The sequence below is a fragment of the Mizuhopecten yessoensis genome, unplaced genomic scaffold, assembly GCF_002113885.1.
Source record: "Mizuhopecten yessoensis strain PY_sf001 unplaced genomic scaffold, ASM211388v2 scaffold9873, whole genome shotgun sequence".
In the NCBI taxonomy this organism is placed as follows: Eukaryota; Metazoa; Mollusca; class Bivalvia; order Pectinida; family Pectinidae; genus Mizuhopecten; species Mizuhopecten yessoensis.
This window is the reverse complement of record NW_018408265.1, coordinates 41,088-60,968: the sequence shown is the minus strand read 5'-3', so window position 1 is coordinate 60,968 and position 19,881 is coordinate 41,088. Positions and strand designations below refer to the sequence as shown.

At 38.3% G+C, this 19,881-nt stretch overlaps 2 protein-coding genes across 3 annotated transcripts in view; one reads left to right on the top strand and one right to left on the bottom strand.

Moving 5' to 3' along the window:
- The first annotated feature begins 2,254 nt into the window (after positions 1-2,254).
- On the top strand, positions 2,255-10,704 carry LOC110458957 (dihydropyrimidinase-like). Of its 2 annotated transcripts, XM_021510951.1 has the most exons (5): positions 2,255-2,609; positions 2,980-3,131; positions 3,495-3,636; positions 5,507-5,900; positions 9,807-10,704. In XM_021510951.1, exons 3-5 carry the CDS (start codon positions 3,593-3,595, stop codon positions 9,840-9,842), a joined length of 474 nt encoding a protein of 157 aa, XP_021366626.1. In that variant the 5' UTR covers positions 2,255-2,609; positions 2,980-3,131; positions 3,495-3,592; the 3' UTR covers positions 9,843-10,704. The 2 variants fall into 2 exon arrangements, with proteins under 2 accessions (XP_021366626.1, XP_021366627.1); XM_021510952.1 differs by lacking the exon at positions 9,807-10,704 and having other exon boundaries at positions 2,274-2,609; positions 5,507-5,992.
- A 5,143-nt stretch (positions 10,705-15,847) lies between these two features.
- Positions 15,848-19,881, bottom strand: part of LOC110458955 (COPII coat assembly protein SEC16-like) — a 10,557-nt gene continuing 6,523 nt past the window's right edge. The window contains exon 3 of the mRNA XM_021510950.1: positions 15,848-16,002. Within this exon, the coding sequence (XP_021366625.1) occupies positions 15,848-16,002 (155 nt within the window). The remainder of the gene's footprint in view (positions 16,003-19,881) is intronic.

Genomic DNA, 19,881 nt, shown 5'->3' with positions numbered 1-19,881 from the left:
ATTGTCCTTACCCTTCTGTAATACCAGGTAATATTGTCCTTACCCTTCTGTAATACCAGGTAATATTGTCCTTACCCTTCTGTAATACCAGGTAATATTGTCCTTACCCTTCTGTAATACCAGGTAATATTGTCCTTACCCTTCTGTAATACCAGGTAATATTGTCCTTACCCTTCTGTAATACCAGGTAATATTGTCCTTACCCTTCTGTAATACCAGGTAATATTGTCCTTACCCTTCTGTAATACCAGGTAATATTGTCCTTACCCTTCTGTAATACCAGGTAATATTGTCCTTACCCTTCTGTAATACCAGGTAATATTGTCCTTACCCTTCTGTAATACCAGGTAATATTGTCCTTACCCTTCTGTAATACCAGGTAATATTGTCCTTACCCTTCTGTAATACCAGGTAATATTGTCCTTACCCTTCTGTAATACCAGGTAATATTGTCCTTACCCTTCTGTAATACCAGGTAATATTGTCCTTACCCTTCTGTAATACCAGGTAATATTGTCCTTACCCTTCTGTAATACCAGGTAATATTGTCCTTACCCTTCTGTAATACCAGGTAATATTGTCCTTACCCTTCTGTAATACCAGGTAATATTGTCCTTACCCTTCTGTAATACCAGGTAATATTGTCCTTACCCTTCTGTAATACCAGGTAATATTGTCCTTACCCTTCTGTAATACCAGGTAATATTGTCCTTACCCTTCTGTAATACCAGGTAATATTGTCCTTACCCTTCTGTAATACCAGGTAATATTGTCCTTACCCTTCTGTAATACCAGGTAATATTGTCCTTACCCTTCTGTAATACCAGGTAATATTGTCCTTACCCTTCTGTAATACCAGGTAATATTGTCCTTACCCTTCTGTAATACCAGGTAATATTGTCCTTACCCTTCTGTAATACCAGGTAATATTGTCCTTACCCTTCTGTAATACCAGGTAATATTGTCCTTACCCTTCTGTAATACCAGGTAATATTGTCCTTACCCTTCTGTAATACCAGGTAATATTGTCCTTACCCTTCTGTAATACCAGGTAATATTGTCCTTACCCTTCTGTAATACCAGGTAATATTGTCCTTACCCTTCTGTAATACCAGGTAATATTGTCCTTACCCTTCTGTAATACCAGGTAATATTGTCCTTACCCTTCTGTAATACCAGGTAATATTGTCCTTACCCTTCTGTAATACCAGGTAATATTGTCCTTACCCTTCTGTAATACCAGGTAATATTGTCCTTACCCTTCTGTAATACCAGGTAATATTGTCCTTACCCTTCTGTAATACCAGGTAATATTGTCCTTACCCTTCTGTAATACCAGGTAATATTGTCCTTACCCTTCTGTAATACCAGGTAATATTGTCCTTACCCTTCTGTAATACCAGGTAATATTGTCCTTACCCTTCTGTAATACCAGGTAATATTGTCCTTACCCTTCTGTAATACCAGGTAATATTGTCCTTACCCTTCTGTAATACCAGGTAATATTGTCCTTACCCTTCTGTAATACCAGGTAATATTGTCCTTACCCTTCTGTAATACCAGGTAATATTGTCCTTACCCTTCTGTAATACCAGGTAATATTGTCCTTACCCTTCTGTAATACCAGGTAATATTGTCCTTACCCTTCTGTAATACCAGGTAATATTGTCCTTACCCTTCTGTAATACCAGGTAATATTGTCCTTACCCTTCTGTAATACCAGGTAATATTGTCCTTACCCTTCTGTAATACCAGGTAATATTGTCCTTACCCTTCTGTAATACCAGGTAATATTGTCCTTACCCTTCTGTAATACCAGGTCGTATTGTCCTTACCCTTCCGGGTTACCAGCTAATATTATCCTTACCCTTCCGGGTAAACAGGTTATATTGTCCTTACCCTTCTGTAATACCAGGTAATATTGTCCTTACTCTTCTGTAATACCACGTAATATTGTCCTTACCCTCCCGGGTTACCAGGTAATATTGTCCTTACCCTCCCGTGTTACCAGGTCATATTGTCCTTACCCTTCTGTAATACCAGGTAATATTGTCCTTACCCTTCTGTAATACCAGATCGTATTGTCCTTACCCTTCCGGGTTACCAGGTAATATTATCCTTACCCTTCCGGGTAACCAGGTAATATTGTCCTTACCCTTCTATAATACCAGGTAATATTGTCCTTACCCTTCCGGGTTACCAGGTTATATTGTCCTTACCCTTCAGTAATACCAGGTNGCTTCATTTGACAAATATCTGGTTTTTATAAAGTCAGGAATTCACGTAAAACAACTCACCAGGAACTGTACATGGAAAGAAACCATGTGAACAAAAGTATCGGACCTTAACTTAGTTACAAACCCAAACTGTGTGTCACCACAGGGTTTTAATTTTGCTGTCCCATAAAGGAATCTGTCATCACAGTCGGACAGGTACTGTCAGACAAGGCCCTGACTGTGTTGTACAGGCTACACTATAGTGGACGTGGTTACAAATTGAAGGTGGAGGGTGAGGCTGTATACCGTGCCGTTACTATAGCCAGTCAGGCCAACTGTCCACTCTACGCATGTAAGATCATGAGCCGGACAGCTGCCAATGTCGTAGGAAAGGTGAGATTTTTTCTTTACAGATCATTTCAACAATCGGACACAGGAAGTCGTCAATAAGATACTTATTCGTTACAGTGTGTGTACACTCTCTATCGATAGGCAAAACATCCTTGGTCTTGTGACATATGAAATATACAATTTCATCCCATAGTTGTACAGCAAAACAATTTTGTATGGAGCATCCCTGGGCTAAGGGAACTCAATTTTGTAAAAAGGAATGAGGCAGTGTAATAGGGCCCAATATGAAAAATAAGGGTAAATTTTTATAGATCCAGCAAAAAACAGTGTGATTTTACATGCCTTTATAGATGATCTTGCATGACCGTGATGCCAAAATATACAGGTATTGACACCGAGTTATCTGTTACAGGTAATGTTCGGTGAGCCGATTGCTGCTAGTCTTGGTACGGACGGAACCCACTACTGGAACAAGTACTGGAGACACGGGGCTGGACATGTGATGGGACCACCTCTCAGACCAGACCCCTCCACTCCGGGCTACCTCATGGACCTCCTAGCTAAGTAAGTGGTGCTCGTTTAGGGATACTATCAAATATACAGGCAAGTCACCAGATTTTCTGAGTAACATATCTGGCCCATTAGACCATTGTTAACATCTAGAATGTTAGTAATGTATAATGTCAGGGTTGTTCGATATTGATGTGAACTTTGTGAACTGCATACAAAATAGGTACATAAATTACACAAACATACTATTCATGTTTACCTTATGAACCTGCTTTTAAAGAAGGTATATCTTGATCAGTATGTTTAGGTCCATTTAAGTCATGGCCATGTACATCCATGGTGACCAAATAAATAGTTTGTCTAATGTTTAAGATCAATTGGTTCTGCTAACTAAAATATAATGTGGCTTCCTTTTAGTAATGACCTCCAAGTGACCGGAACAGATAACTGCACCTTTAACGCTGACCAGAAGGCATTGTGCAAGGATGAGTTTAGAAAGATTCCTAACAGTGTAAATGGTGTTGAGGACAGAATGTCTGACATCTGGGAGAAAGGAGTTGTGAGTGTCTTTTAAAACAGTTTAATTGAATTATTTTTGGAGGAGGTTTACTCTGTAAAATTAATAACCACTATTGACTTGAGTTTGTGCTTGTTATTAATTAAACTGTAATGACATTCTTGTCCATAATTTAGCTAAACTGTAATGACATTCTTGTCCATGAATTAGCTATAGGGCTTCATGTTCAAATTATGATTTTTTTTAGTGCCTTTTAAATGTTCTAATTCTGTAAAAAGCCTGCTAGTGGTGTTTAGATCAGTATTTATATAATCCAATAATCAGGTAACATTTATATAGTCCAATAATCAGGTAACATTTATATAGTCCAATAATCAGGTAACATTTATATAGTCCAATAATCAGGTAACATTTATATGGAGGAAATAACAGAGCATACTATTTATGTCATGGTGCGCGTCCGTCGTCCATTGTCGTCCGTCAACTTTTCCTTTAAACGACTTCTTCTGAAGAACGGATAGGCGTAGAGTCATGATATTTGACTGAAAGCTTTGTTGGTAGGAGCCCGACAAAGTTTGAGAATAAAAATGACCTTGACCTACTTTCAAGGTCACAGGGGTCAAATGTGTCAAACTCTTCAAACAACTTCTTCTGAAGAACTGAAAGTTATAGAATCTTAAAATTTTGGTTGGTGGCTTCCTGGGATGGAGCCTGACAAAGTTTGAGAAGGAAAATGACTTTGACCTACTTTAAAGTTTACAGCGGTCAAATTTGTCAAACGCTTCAAACAACTTCTTCTGAAGAACTAAAAGGTATAAAATCTTCATATTTGGCTTGTGGCTTCAAGGGATAAAGCCCAACAAAGTTTGAGAATGAAAATTACCCTTGACGTACTTTTAAGGTCACAGGGGTCAAATGTGTCAAACTCTTTAAATGACTTCTTCTGAAGAACGAACAGGCATAGAGCCATGATATTTGACTGAAAGCTTCGTTGTTAGGAGTCTAACAAAGTTTGAGAACGAAAATGAGACCGTGACCTACTTTCAAATTCACAGGGGTCAAATGTGTCAAACACCTCAAAAGACTTCTTCTGAAGAACTAAAAGGTACAGAATCTTCATATTTGGCTGGTGGCTTCCTGGGATAGAGCCTGACAAACTTTGAGAACGAAAATGACTTCAACGTTAACCTTCTTTCAAAGTCACAGAGGTCAAATATGTCAAAAACATCAAACGACTTCTTCTGAATAATCGAAAGGCATAAATTGCCTGGTGGCTTCCTGGGATAGAGCTCACCAAAGTTTGAAAAAGAAAATGACCTCAACCTACTTTAAAGGTCACAGAGGTCAACACCATTTCAAAGGATTTGTTCTGAAGAACAAAAAGGAATGGATTCATAAGATTTGGCTGGTGGCTTTTTGGGATAGAGTTTGAGAAGGAAAATGACAATGACCTACTTACAAGGTCACGGGAAAATATGTCAATTAACTTATGAAGAAGAACCAAAAAGCATAGAATCTTATAATAATATTTTGCTTGTAGTTTCAACAGATGGAGCCGACAAAGTTTGCGAGGGAAATATCTTTAGTGCAATATAATATTTGATGAGAATATTTTGCTATGACTGCTTAAATATTCAGGTGAATGATACAGGCCCTCTGGGCCTCTTGTTAATCTGCATCCTGTTTAATCATAACCTGATCTATGACTTACATGTATTCAAAATAAGATACTTTTTTGCAAGTCCAAATTTTAAACCAGTTAGCTAGTTATAGGTTTGGTCACTTTATTTATATAATATATAGCTAGTCCTTACTAATTGCTGAAGTCTTCACCAACCCCAATATGTTATTCATAATTGAAATAGATCTGTAGTTCATGTTTGTGTATATGTGTGTTTTTATTTCCTTTCAGGAAACAGAAACTGAAAGTAACAGATAGCCATGGAAAGTGTTTTTTTTGGATAGCCACAAACCCAAATATTAACAGCAGAGAACTAAAAGAGAAGTTTCAGGAGTCATTTGGTGCTTTGGTATCGGACTCTTTAATGAGGAGAGTACAGAGGAAGCTTGGTTGGCAGACCCGAACAACCATCCAGTATTGCCAATTGATCACCAATATGATTAAGAAAAGAAGACCAGAATACAGCCTAAATGCTCTGGGAAATAGAGAGGATTTTAAAAATGTTGTTTTTGTTGATGACTCCAGCGTGGAGATGAGCAGTAGTGGGAAGATGTATTTTTACAAAAATGGAAATTGTTTTGACCGGTTACCAACAAAAGCACCAAAACCTAAGCATGCCTACAAGGTAATGATAAAACCTCAGGTAAACTGACTGGTGCAGCTCACCTTGTCTGATAGGGTTAAACGTTATAAAAGCAATCTTATACTAGTGTGCACTTCTCAATCAATAAAACTAAATATGCACACTACAGTATAAACTTTTTATTTATGTAACTTACATAAATCTTCACTTTTTGATAGATGTCATTTCTACTTTGCTCAAGTGACCTATTCTTATCGCTTTCCGTCCGTCGTGCGTAAACTTTTTACATTCTCAACTTCTTCTCAAGAACCAGTGGATGGATTTTTTTTAAACTTGGTCTGAATCATCCTTGGTAGATGAGGCTACAAAATTGTAAAATTGGGATTCCTATCCCAACCCCTGGGGCCAGGGCGGGGCCCCAAAGGGAAAATTAACCAATATTTTAAAAATCTTCTTCTCCAGACTCAGAAATACCACATTTAATTTCAGGGCATAAAAAGAAAGATCCTCAGGGGCTTTATTTAGATTGTAAATTTCAGGACCCCCGAGCTATCCGTTCTCCTTTGGGGAGGGGGTAAAGTTTACTACAGTTTATATAGGGACATAACACTTTGGGGTATATTTTATCCATTTTCAGCAGAAAATTACTCAAACTTGGTCAGAATCATCTTTGGTGAATGAGGGTATACGTATTACATTGTAAAATAAGGATTCCTGCCCGATCCCCAGGGCGGTGCCCCAAAGGGAACATTTACCAATATTTTCAAATTCTTATCCTTTGATGACATGACAAGTATTGTATTTCACTTAGTTTACATGCTGATTTCCACATCACATCTAAACAATAAAATAAAGCTACCAGTACCTATGATATAACTCAGGTGACCCTTGGCCCTTGGGCCTCTTTTTAGACCATAGAGTCAAATCTCATTCTGGGAATCCATATACATAATAGTACTGCATGATCAAGAGTAATCTGATCATGAAATACAAGGTGTAGTTTAGGCAAAACTTTATATGTATAATATATATATATGTTTCAAGTACCCCAACCGACCCTTAGCTTTGTCCTTTGACCCTAACAATTTCAGCACACACCCAATTTGGAGTTGGGATAACTTGTCCGCTGGATGCAAATTGATTGTCAAACAAACAAGTCAACTACAAATATAGGATCTTTACTTCATTGGCCGGTATCAAAATACAAAATTCAATCTCCTATTTAAAAGACCTAAAAATATGTTCATTGTTTTATGTAAATATTCAATAAGCTCCAAAACACCCAGATCAAAAAAAAATGAAATTAAATGAAAATCAAACCTCAGTGACCAATGTACCCTATTTGTCATGTTACCTGAATCATCCTTTTGTTTTTTTGCCCGAGTGTATTATCTAAGACTGGTTCCCTATTTTTTGTTTCCTTAAATAGCATTTCGTGACTATTTTGAGGGTATTTTAATAGTAAATAATATGAGTAGCATTCTTGCTGCTATGGCGATTAATTAGAAAATACATGCTTAATTCACCACTAAATCCTCATTGAAATAATAAAAAAACAAATAACTAAAATTATTGTAGTTCAGACGCAAGGTTTTCATGGAACATTTTTGTGCTATAGTATAACAGAGTTATGATGCTCTTACAAAAATTGCAAAGCTGTTTGATTTTATAGTTGGATGCTTTTTATAAATGGAAAATTAAGGATCTTAATGGGTGATATCCACCTCTTAGTTCCAGAGAAGAGGTCGCTTTAAGCAATATAGCCAAATTGCCCCGTTTTGGCCCCGCCCCTCAGCCCCACCGTTTGTAGATGCTTCCAGTCAAATTTATTTGAATTCCAATCAGTGGTTAAGAAGAAGTTGTTTAAAGAAATTGCTGACGGACGCCATAGTATTGCATAAGGTCACCTTGGTCCTCCAGCCTGGGTGAGCTAAAAATGATACTGCCGTAGATTAGTATTGCATTAATGTATATCAATTTCATGAATGCTGAAATTGTGTAAAATAAATTATCTATAACCTTCGGCAGGTTCTTCGTTGGCAGAGGCCCTGCCGGGTCCCAAGGTTATCCGGCCCTTGGCTGGCTCTACTCTAGAGAGCACAGGTGTTGGCTATCCTGTTGCCAGGGAGGTTGGTCCCCCTTCCATTGATGTCAGTTCATCTCTGGAAAGGGTGGGCCCTCCTCCAGTCTGACTTTTTAGTCAGTCCTGGAGCGTCTGTTGATGCGGGTAAAGTCATGAATGAGGGTTCCTTTTGGGTCCTCTGCTGTGATGGGGAGTGGTTATACTTGGAATTATCTGGGCCCCACAGAGTGTAGCAGCACTGCCACCTCTCATCACTCTTCACGGTCCTGGCCAGGTATCCGGTATCAACCTGTGGGCCGGCCCGGCCCATGGCTATTGAAGAAGGTGACAAACCTTAGGAGAGTCAGGCGACACCCCATGGTCCTTTGGGCCTCATGCTTCGGGTACTATGCATCCTGGTTGTGGTGCTTTCCAGCAGCAAACTGGTCATATGTCTGGCACTAGGCCTTTCATTTCTGGTTCACTCAGGGAGGGAGTGGCAGTTCACCTTTTCCTTTTGGTCAAGGTATTCCTCCCCATGTACTCACTGGTCCCATTGGCCCAAGGACGCTCCAGACTAAATTAAGATAAATTCCCTTTATCCCTACGCTTAAGAAGGATTTAAAAAGTTTTACCTCTATTTGCCCTATTGGGCCCACTTCTCTGCCCCAAGGGGGGCCACACCCACCGTTTATCCAAAAATATTTTCATTCTGTATGTATAACACAGGTGCCTCATCACCGTGTATTGATACACTAAAATGACGTAGCACAGGGCTTACTTGCTGGACTTTTATTATTTTTCAATTCTTTAGAGTTTTCCCTTCTTCATCAAATGTTATTCTACCCTCTAAGCTGCGAGATTCATCGTTACTTAACGTTATTTTACTTCCCTTAAAATATTTTCTTCCTTTGTAATAATATCAGTTTTCTTTCTGATTTTTGGGAATAATTTTAGCAGTATAGTTTCTTTTTTCAAGATTGAAAAAGTAAGATGTTGTTTTTTTTCCCTCTTCTACCCATTTTGCCCTGGATCTAATGATACTTCCCATAATTCTCTTCAAACGAATAGATTCTAATTCCCTTTTCCTCTACCTTAATTGCTCCAGGTCTGGGTTTGTTTCAGCTTCTATGACTGATATGGATTTTTTAATCTCTTCCTCCCTGAGTTTTGTTTGTGTTTTCCTGAACGATGAGTATGAAATAGACCTACCCCTTACTTCCACTAATAAAGTCTCCAAAAAAAGCTGATCATTTATTATAAACTGTATATCATTATCAGGGATGTTTTTAATGGAATCAAAGTTATATACAGGCAAACAATATTGTAACTTAATATTTTCAATGCAGTTTTTAACCATATCTTTATATACAGGGTCATATAATAAGGAATCGTTTAGTTTCCATAGACCTTTACCTTTTTTAAATTCATTCAGTTTCAAAGTAATAATGGGGGCAGAATGATCTGATCTATAGCCAGGTTCAATACTACAGTTATTTATACTTGATAAAAGGTTCTCTGTAAAAAGAAAAAAATCTAATCTTGCCTGTTTGATAGGGTTACTTCTACGCCAAGTGAATCTCCTGCTATTCGAATGATATTCCCTGTAGATGTTTAATAATATATGTCATTAAAAGATATAAGCATTCGTGTTCATCTGATGAGAATATGATGATGATGATTCATTATGGACGATGTTGTTGATGATGATGAGGAGGAAATGTTATGTTGTTGATGATGAAAGATGATTGTAGATAATGTTGATGATGATCATGCATGGTTGATGATGGTGATGATGGTGATGATGGTGATGATGGTGATGATGGTGATGATGGTGATAAATGATAGTCAGTGATGATGATATAGATGATGATCACATATTGTAGAGGATGCTGATCAATATGTTATTGATGAGGACTTGAGATGATGGTATATGATCATAATGACAATCATACCGTGTGGAGGATGAGGATTTGAGATGATGGTATATGATCATAATGACAATCATACCGTGTGGAGGATGAGGATTTGAGATGATGGTATATGATCATAATTATAATCAAACAGTGCACACCGTCCAAACAGAAAAAAATGATTGTTGGGTTCAAGTAAAGTTCTTTCGCCAAAACGGTCACGGAATTAGATTTGGGGAAAAAATTTGAATTGATAAATACATCGGAAATATTTCCAAAACCAACTCAACTAAGGACCTTTCCCAACTGTATGCAAAACACTAGATTTTTGTGTGTAAACTGACAAAATATATAGTTTGGTCACTGTGGCATCAGGGTTACATTGTAGACAGGTTATACTGTATATATTTTATGTTTTTTTTAAATCTAACCGGTTTCCAGTTCAAAATTCAACTTTATTTCTCTTTACAACATTATAAAATAAATGTACAGAGAAAACATATTTACAACAGTATACAATATCAAATGTAACACTTAAGTATATATGGAGGACAAATCATGATACTTTTTTTAACAAAATCTGGATAATTTGCAAACATTTCTAATATTTTTGTTAAACATTGTTTGTATCTATTAGTTCTGAGGACATTAAAATATTTGGCATTACATAGTAGTATTTGTATAAATTTAACTTCCTTTCTGTTTTAACAACAAGTAGTGAAATTCATCACCAATGTCTTGGGTATCGCAATATGTGCATATTCTGTTTTGGTGATCACTACACTACTACTGTATAAACATCGGAATACTAGTTCTAAATTAACAATACAATTTGTTCATTTTCAGTCAACAATTCGAGATAATTTTCAAAATTACAATTATATTAATATGTTCTGTATCACACAGACTTAAAGGAATTAAAAATGTCATTACTCCACTTTTTGTAAAAACTGGTCATTTAATCTGCTTTGTAATAAGTTTTACCCCTGGTGGGTTACTAGGTTCCAAAAACTGGGAATTTCCATAAACATATATATATATCAGTCCAAACTCATTGAAAATACTTTCTATAAATTTCAAGTAAGGAATTAATTTGTTTTCATTATTATAAACATGATATAACGTATTATACAAAACAATATTCAATTTACTCTCTTTATAGACTGTAACATTCTGTAACATTCTTACATTGGAGTCTCCACACAGACATTTTTAAACCATAGATGCAAAATCCTGCATTCTGAGCATATTTTAGCTAATTATTTATACTTTAGACATTGTATATTATTTCACTTTTTTGGAAATTAATTTTTTTTTTTTTTGAAAATCACCAATGTCTTAATAACATTTTGATGTACAATTTATTTTCTTAAAATGTAAAAACAACACGAGAAACAGTGCTGTTGTATTGATTGAACTCTTTGTTGTTATGTCGCCATGCGGGAGCGGTTTCCTGAAGTCAAACTCGTCCAGGTTCTGCCCTTCAAGCATTTCACGCATCAACCAGTCAACATGGTTGCCCGAGATCCTGTTTCGTAGGGGTGTCACCACTGCATTTTGTATTGAGAAGGCCTTTTCACAGTCGCTTGTGTGCACAGGATGGGCAAGGGCAAGTCGAACCAGTGTGAGGAGGTTGGAAAATTCTTCCCTGTGCCACTGGCTAATCAGTCCCCACAGGTCTCCTGTTGACGCCCGTGGGTAAAGCTGCACCTTCATAACTTCTTTGACCTACAATGATTATGATAGTGACTGACAAGAGTTCAAACATTTAACAACTAAATAATAATTCTTGAAGCTATACATAACTATAAGTAAAATATAAATGACAGAATGAATAAATCTTTGCAATCTTTTCTGGGTAAGCTATGTCATAAATATGGTATTCATTATATTATTCTTGTTCTTCTGTACTGGTCCTTGTCAGCATTTTGATACCGTATGTACTTGGACGAATTATTACCTAAAACCCTTACTAATGTGACGAATTATTACCTAAAACCCTTACTAATGTGACGAATTATTACCTAAAACCCTTACTAATGTGACGAATTTGCCTGCACTAACGTTAGGAACTAATCGTCTTAAGAAAACTAACATGATGTCACAGGATAATGCAGGATAAGGAAGAATTAATGGAGTTTTTTTGTTTTTGTTCATCGTCCAAGGGCATATAAGGACGGGAGTCAGACACAGGCCAATTTTGACAATATATATGTGTTTTGAATGACACTTCGGAGATATTCACACTCAATTATTAACCAACAGAATCGCCATATTCATTAGATTCGAAATAAGAAATAATTGTACATAGAGGTGTAACGATTCACCGATGCATCAATGAATCGTATCATTTCTTGATTGCCGATGCGTCGTGGCATTCGCCGATAGTATCGCGATACTTTAAAAAAGTTATATACGGCCATTTACCACTCTTTTAGACTGGTTACCAGTCCTGTATTGCGACCATTTATCGGCAATAATTCAGACATTTTCAGAAATATTTATAAAAGTACTTGGGGCAATTAACTGGTAAAATTTCGCGTAAAAATTCAAGAATGTATGACTTATTTTACCATCACAACAAGTTGTAATTCAAGGCTATATTACACGGTAAAATACGAAAAAAATATAGCTCTCTCTATCGATTTGAACTTATCTGATAAGTACAGCGATTGGGAAAATATATCGACGGATTGTATGGTAATTTTAGTACTCTGAGATTGAAACGTTGTTCTTGTGCAAACTTATCCTTCAATATTTCAATTGTGCCAAAATGACACGTGGAAAGTCGCAAAGTTCGGCGGTGTTGTGTATTACAGAGAGTCAAGGTCGGGTTATACTATTGACTGGCAGAAACTCACAGGGACACATAATTACGGTTTAACCGGCAATGATGTCAATTAGTTTAAAAGATAGTTATTTAGGGACTGAAAACAATCAAATACATATAATTTTTGTCTCCTAAAAGAAGGAAAAGCTGATATCTTAAGAGTTTGGTGTTTTGATGTCGCCATAATTCAGCTGTTAGAAGTCCTCGCCGGTATCTGATTGAGTTATTTGCAGACGCTCAGAAAACAACAAATCATATTTTTCAGAAAAAAAGGAAGTTGTATTCATCAATAGGATCGAAGTTTCTCTGAAACATATTTTTGTAAAACCAACATTTTATATTACCGACAACACCTGCTCTGCCCATACAATTTTGTAGCCTCATCTACCAAACGAAATTTGAAAAAACTCCATCCACTGGTTCTGAGAAGTTGAAAATGTAAAATGTTTACGCACGATGGACGACGACGGACGGAAGGTGATCAGAATAAGTCACTTGAGCAAGGCTCAGGTGACCTAAAAAGTTCTTGCATTCACTACACAATGCCCTTATTTGGCAATAAAAGGGGCATAACTCCACCAAAAATGCATGTAAACTTCTGAGCTACATTGGTATGAAATATATGTGTAATAAGTTTGAGTTCAATAAACCCATTGGCAAAGGGAACTCCAAGTTATCGCACGGAAACCTTGTTTGGACGACACAACCGACGATGATGCCGCTGACAAAGTAATACCTATATGTCACCGCGCGTTGCAGGCGACACAAAAATGAAAGTAGACAATGCTTTTATAAATAATGATATAATTATCTTTTCCTTTTTATAACAAAAGGATCAAATATATATAATTGATCACATATAATTTACCTGGTATTCCATCAGCTGCTTGCTTGGAACGCAACGCAAAACGGTGTGCCGAACAGTGCCAGTTTTCCTCCATGGGGTTTTGCCGCAAGAAGTGGCCCATCAGTGTCTCCTTTCTCCGTCCTAACCGTGGATCTATCTGTTATCTGGCGATCATAGTTTTGGTGATATGGTGATAATTTCAATAGACACATACTTCAATACGAGGCTGAGAGGGCCTGTATCGCTCACCTGGAAATGTTAGCAAAATTGAAGTTGAAATAGCCAGATGTTGCTGGTAGTGTATTACATGGTTAGTCAGGGGTTATATTTATATACAAAATCCTGTCATTCCTACAGAAGAAGGATTTTGAAGAATTTGCAATTTTCCCCCAATTTGGCCCCGCCCCTCTGCCCCCAAGGGGTCAGACCCACCATTTATACAAAATCAATTTACCTTTCAAATGCAATAAGATGCTACTGTTCAAATTTGGTAAAAATATCATCATCCCAATGGAAGAAGAAGGATATTAAAGCTATTCCTCTATATCCCTATTTGGCCTCGCCTCTCTGCCCCCAGAGTGGTCAGACCCACCATTTATAAAAATTTGGTTCCCTTTTTCCCAAAGGGTGCTTCATACCAAATTTGGACAAAATCCTTTCATTCCTACAGAAGAGGGATTTTGAAGAATTTACTGTTTTCCCTATTGGGCCCCATCCCTCTGCCCCAGGGGGGGTGGGGTGTCAGAATACCCGTTTATACAAAATTAAGTCCCCTTCACCCAAGGATACTTCATACCAAATATGGACAAAACCCTGCCATTCCTACAGAAGAAAAAGAATTTTAAAGAATTTGCAAAAATAACCCCTATTGGGCCCCACCCCTCTGCCCCCGGGGGGGCACACCAACTGTTTATACAAAATTCAGTCCCCTTGGCCCAAGAATGCTCCTGGCAAAATAAGGATAAAACCCCTTAATCCCTACAGTAGAAGAAGGATTTTAAAGGTTTTACATCGATTTCCCCAATTGGGCCCCGCTTCTTTGCCCCCTGGGGAGGCCACACCCACCGTTTATACAAAATTAAGTCCCTTTGGCCCAAGGATGCTCCAGGCTGAATTAGGATAAAATCCCTTTATCCCTACAGTAGAAGAAGAATTTTAAATGTTTTACCTCTATTTTCCCTATTGGGCCCCGCTCCTCTGCCCCCAGGGGAGGCCATACCTACGGTTTATTCAAAATTGAGTCCCCTTGGCCCAAGGATGCTCAAGGCTAAATTAGGATAAAATCCCTTTATCCCTCAGCAGAAGAAGGATTTTGAAGGTTTTACCTCATTTCCCCCTATACGGCCCCACCCCTCTGACCCCAGGGGAGACACACCTATGGTTTATACAAAATTGAGTCCCCTTGACCCAAGGGTGCTCCAGGCTTAATTAGGATAAAATTTCTTAATCTCTACGGTAGAAGAAGGATTTTTAAAGGTTTTACCTCTATTTCCCCTATTCCCCCTGGGGGCCACACCAACCGTTTATACAAAATTGAGTCCCCTTGGCACAAGGATGCTCCAGATCAAATTTATGTAAAAATCCACTAAGCCGTTCAGTTCAGGACTAGTAGCGTTTTAAAGGAAAAGTTGATGGACGGACGACAGACACTGCACCATGGCATAAGCTCACTTGCCCTTCGGGCAGGTAACCCAAAAAGTAATACAAACTGGCATCAGGTATTTCCAGTTCGTTTGTTAACATTTCTAAAACCGGTAGTATTTAATCGTTTTAAATTACGATCGTGAAGTGCCGGTACCGGTCCAGAGTATGTTTGGATACATTTGTTATACAGTATAGGTCCTATCAAGAGCCAAGATAATATTTATTTCATCATGTCGTTATTACAGGCTAATATCAGATAATATTTATTTGTTTAATTTTTAATGGACTTTGACCGTTACAAATTATAATTGAATCAACAATGAAAACAAACATGTGACTTTTAGGATGTGGATGTTTCTCTTCTCCAGGTGGTCCCTTATTTCTTTGAAAATCCCTTGGCCGGTGCATGTGTTGATCCCGAGGTCGGTAAGAAATGGTGTTTACGGGGACATGGTAACGGAACAGTTATTCGTGCAGAAATGCAGAGCTTGTGATGTACAGCTATGTCTGTAGTCTCAGACGTCAGTCATTATTGTTAACACTGGCGACTTCTGTAATTTCTGTGTTACATCTTCATCTATTACACCCCTGATGGACTCCAGCCGACCACATGCGGTTTTATAACTGCAGTAACTTACATGTGAATTGACATCAAGGTGATCCAAGTCCCCAACTCTTCCAACAGCCCCGGCATCAGCGAGGTCTACTCAGTGGAATCCTTTGCCAGTAAATGACTTTGATGCATTGGGTGATCCCTTGATCCTGTTCTGTTATTGCCTGTTTAACTGCCGTTACCATATTGGCCTGTTCCTTTTGGGCGATTATAGCACGTTGTTGTTCCGCTGACTCTGTGCCAGACAAGTGTGGTTGTCTTAAAATTAGTGCAACCGGTTGCCATAGCATTTGTGACGTTTATTTTAAAACTGAATGTACAGAACAGGATGTCTTTGTCCCTGTCATATCCCAGCCAGGAATACAGCACCAACCATTTATTTTGAAATATTGGTTTTACTGTCGTGGGGGTGAGGGTAGCCTGACTATCCTCCTTTGTGTTTACTGGGAGTAAGGTGTTTTCTGTTTAAAAATCAAACAAACCAATTTGATGTGCGGGCATATTCAACTTCGTTTTTGGCGACATTTTGAATCAAAATTTAAAACCAACAGATGGATATAACCAAACTTTGTAATTTATTCAGACTGGATGGGAATGAAATAAGTGTTGATGAAAGTAGCTATTCCAGTTTCAGTTGTGTAAAAGTATCAGCTTTTCACTTCAAAACCAACACCCAGGTTCGGTGATCTTGGGTCTGTCAGGGTCTTACAGTCTGATATGATTGAAGTTTGGCAAATAAACACAGACACCGAAATATAAAATTCAGGTAGTTTATTAATATGACATGGAAATATCTACACACAGGGACATGAGTTAAGACTACGCTGTCACACACTGGAGCACACATACACATCAATAACATGGCTTTATTTACAGGTGGTACAAGGCCTAACTGACTATATATACAGACGGCTACACGGCCATATGCCTATTGAATAAACGACGAAATGATATAGGATGGCTACACGGCCATATACCCATTAAATAGACGACGACATGGTTCAAACACGACTCTAAAACTCCTACAAAAATACTACATGGCTACAGAGAAACTACTGCTAGTACTGTGACTGGTAAACTATCTATGCTAACATTACCCTATTACGTTTAAGAGACCCTATACCTACAGCTACTCCTAAAGTAGATAAGAGGTGAGCCGAATCAGTCCTGTCAAGACTTTTATTCTGACAGCCGAAGTACACAGGTGTACCGGCTTAAATAGGCAAAAACACAGCACTTTGCATGTGCAATAGTCGCACAAAATTACTCGGAACATATCCGCTGTTGCTATAAAGTTCCGAACAGTATATCAACTTCCGGTATATCCTATGGGCGGATTGGTCGAGTGGTTAACACTCCGGCCTTCCAAGCAGGCGGCCGGGGTTCGATCCCCAAAGTCGCCGTATGCATGGAATATTAGAGAAAGTGTTTTTCTCCTGCCCACACAACTCCAACAACCCAGGTGGAGTATAAAATGGTCTGGGGTGGGTGTTGCGGTATCTGTGCTGCAGCATTCAAGTGAGGTGGCACTATAGATGATACCGTTGGAAGCACGGTCCCACTACAAACAGAACACAATACATCTCCAGCACACACACAGGCATACACACATAGGTAGATATTAGCCAGGTGGCATAGGACTAGTAGTTAGCGCCTGATAAGACAGCTCCTGCGAATTCCACAATATCGTATTGATTAATATATATACTAATTGTATTGACTGTATAAAATTGTATATCTATGTACTGTAAAGTGCTTTAGAGTGGCTTATGTTAGCTGGATAGGGCCCTATATCAAATGTATATTTATTATTTTTATTTATAATGATCATGATGGAAGACTAGGCCTGGTAAGCAGACAGCCGTCAAATATAACTTTTTAAAGCTTATTAATTTATTGAACTTTTACAGTTGAATAAAAGCACATTTTTTGGGAAAGAGTGTCACAATAGTATGAACTATTTTGACGAAAAAGCATCCGTGCCCCAATACTTCTGCAAAGTTTCATTGGAATCCAACAAACACTTTCAGACAAAAATTTACGGCAGGAGAATGGGGAGAAGGAGGAGAAGAAGAAACGGAGTAAAACCAATAAGTCCCCCATTTCTGTTGGGGAACTTCATAATAAGAAACGGAGCAAACACAATATGTCCCCCACTCCGTTGGGGGGACTTAATAATAAGAAACGGAGCAAACACAATATGTCCCCCCACTCCGTTGGGGGGACTTAACAAAAGGCCCAGAGGGCCTGTATCGCTCACCTGGATATCGAAGTAATCATGGCAAAATATTCTCCAAATTAGATCCAATAAATATGCCAGAACCCAAGGCCAATCCTTGTAGCATATCTGTATTAGATTTTTGATGCCCAGCAATTTTATGTATGGTTGTGGGGTGGGGATCTCAACTATCTCGGTTGATATCCATCTCTTAGTTCCAGAGAAGAATTAGCTTAAAGAAAAATATAGCCAAATTGCCCCCTTTTGGCCCCGCCCCTCAGCCCCCTGCGGGGTCAGCCCAACCAATTGTACAATTTTGAATCCCCACCCCCTAGGGATGCTTCCAGTCAAATTTAGTTAAATTCTAATCAGTGGTTAGGAAAAAGATGTCGTTTAAAGGAATTGTTGACATACGGACGTACGACGGACGCCACAGTATGGCATAAGCTCACCTTGGTCCGATCTAATAATAAGAAACGGAGCAAACACAATATGTCCACCCACTCCGTTTGGGGACAGAAAAACTGAAAGGAAGAAGCTTGTGTAATTCTATTGGAGAACTATTGGCTAAAAATGGAAGATATGAGGAAGCTATCTTGGAGCATGACCACCGATGGACACACCCACAGCGATCTGTATACACCACATACATAGACAGTTAGCCAGTGCCATTTGGAGCATGAGGCCGAGCTTGCTATCAATGAAGCCTTTCAAGACAAAATAGGATGTGCTATAGCATGTCGTAGGATTGGAGAGTGTTACTGAGGACAGGAGGAGGAGGAAACAGCATTACAGCTTCAGCAGCGCCATCTCAACATTGTCAGTTATATTTCTACAAGGGTCAGGGAAAATATATCTTCTGAAAAAATTATATTTCATTTTTTAAGTGATTTATGATGTAGAATAATATCTCCACATACTCAAATAAAGTGTTTACATTATAATCTTCAACTTAAGGTTTTTTTAAGAATTTAAATTTCTGTATTAAATGTTTTATTCTTTCAATAAATAAAGCGTTTAAACTGTGCCTCAACCATCATTCATTCCCTATAACTACACAAAAAGAGGCAATTAGCACTGACCAATCACAAAAAGAGGCAATTAGCACTGACCAATCACAAAAAGAGGCAATTAGCACTGACCAATCAGAGTGGATGACCACCGATGGACACACCCACAGCCACCTGTATTATACACCACATACATAGACAGATAGCCAGTGCCAAAGGCAGGGGGGGGGAACAATTGGCTAAAAATGGAATGTATGAGGAAGCTATTTTGGAGCATGAGGCTGAGCTTGCTATCAATGAAGCCTTTCAAGACAAAATAGGATGTGCTATAGCATGTCGTAGGATTGGAGAGTGTTACTGTGGACAGGAGGAGTAGGAAAAAGCATTACAGCTTCAGCAGCGCCATCTCAACCTTGTCAGCTATATTTCTACAAGGGTCAGGGAAAATATCACATCAGAGTCGTGAAATATTTGTACTAAAACAGAGTTGTCTCCCTTGAAAGATCTAAGACAATATGGCAGCAGGATACAGGTACAACCTGAGGCCTCAGCCACGCTTTGGGATAATGCACCCTGATTCAGGGCGTGTTGTGGAAAAACAGTTAGAATCGGTAATGTATTCTTGTCTTAGTCGATTCTGAGTTGTATATTTATCATATCATCTTTTAATATTTCGTAACTTCAACTTCGGAAGTTTTAACACATGTTTAGGCGGTGTGAAGGGAAATGTACGCACATTAAATAACATGCCTTTTTGATATAGAGCTATGTACGCACATAAAATAACATGCCTTTTTGATATAGAGCTTACTATTCCCATCGTCAGTTTTCTTTGTTCAGATGTTTGTCAGGATGAAACGCTAAAAGTATTTATTTGCGCTTTTTT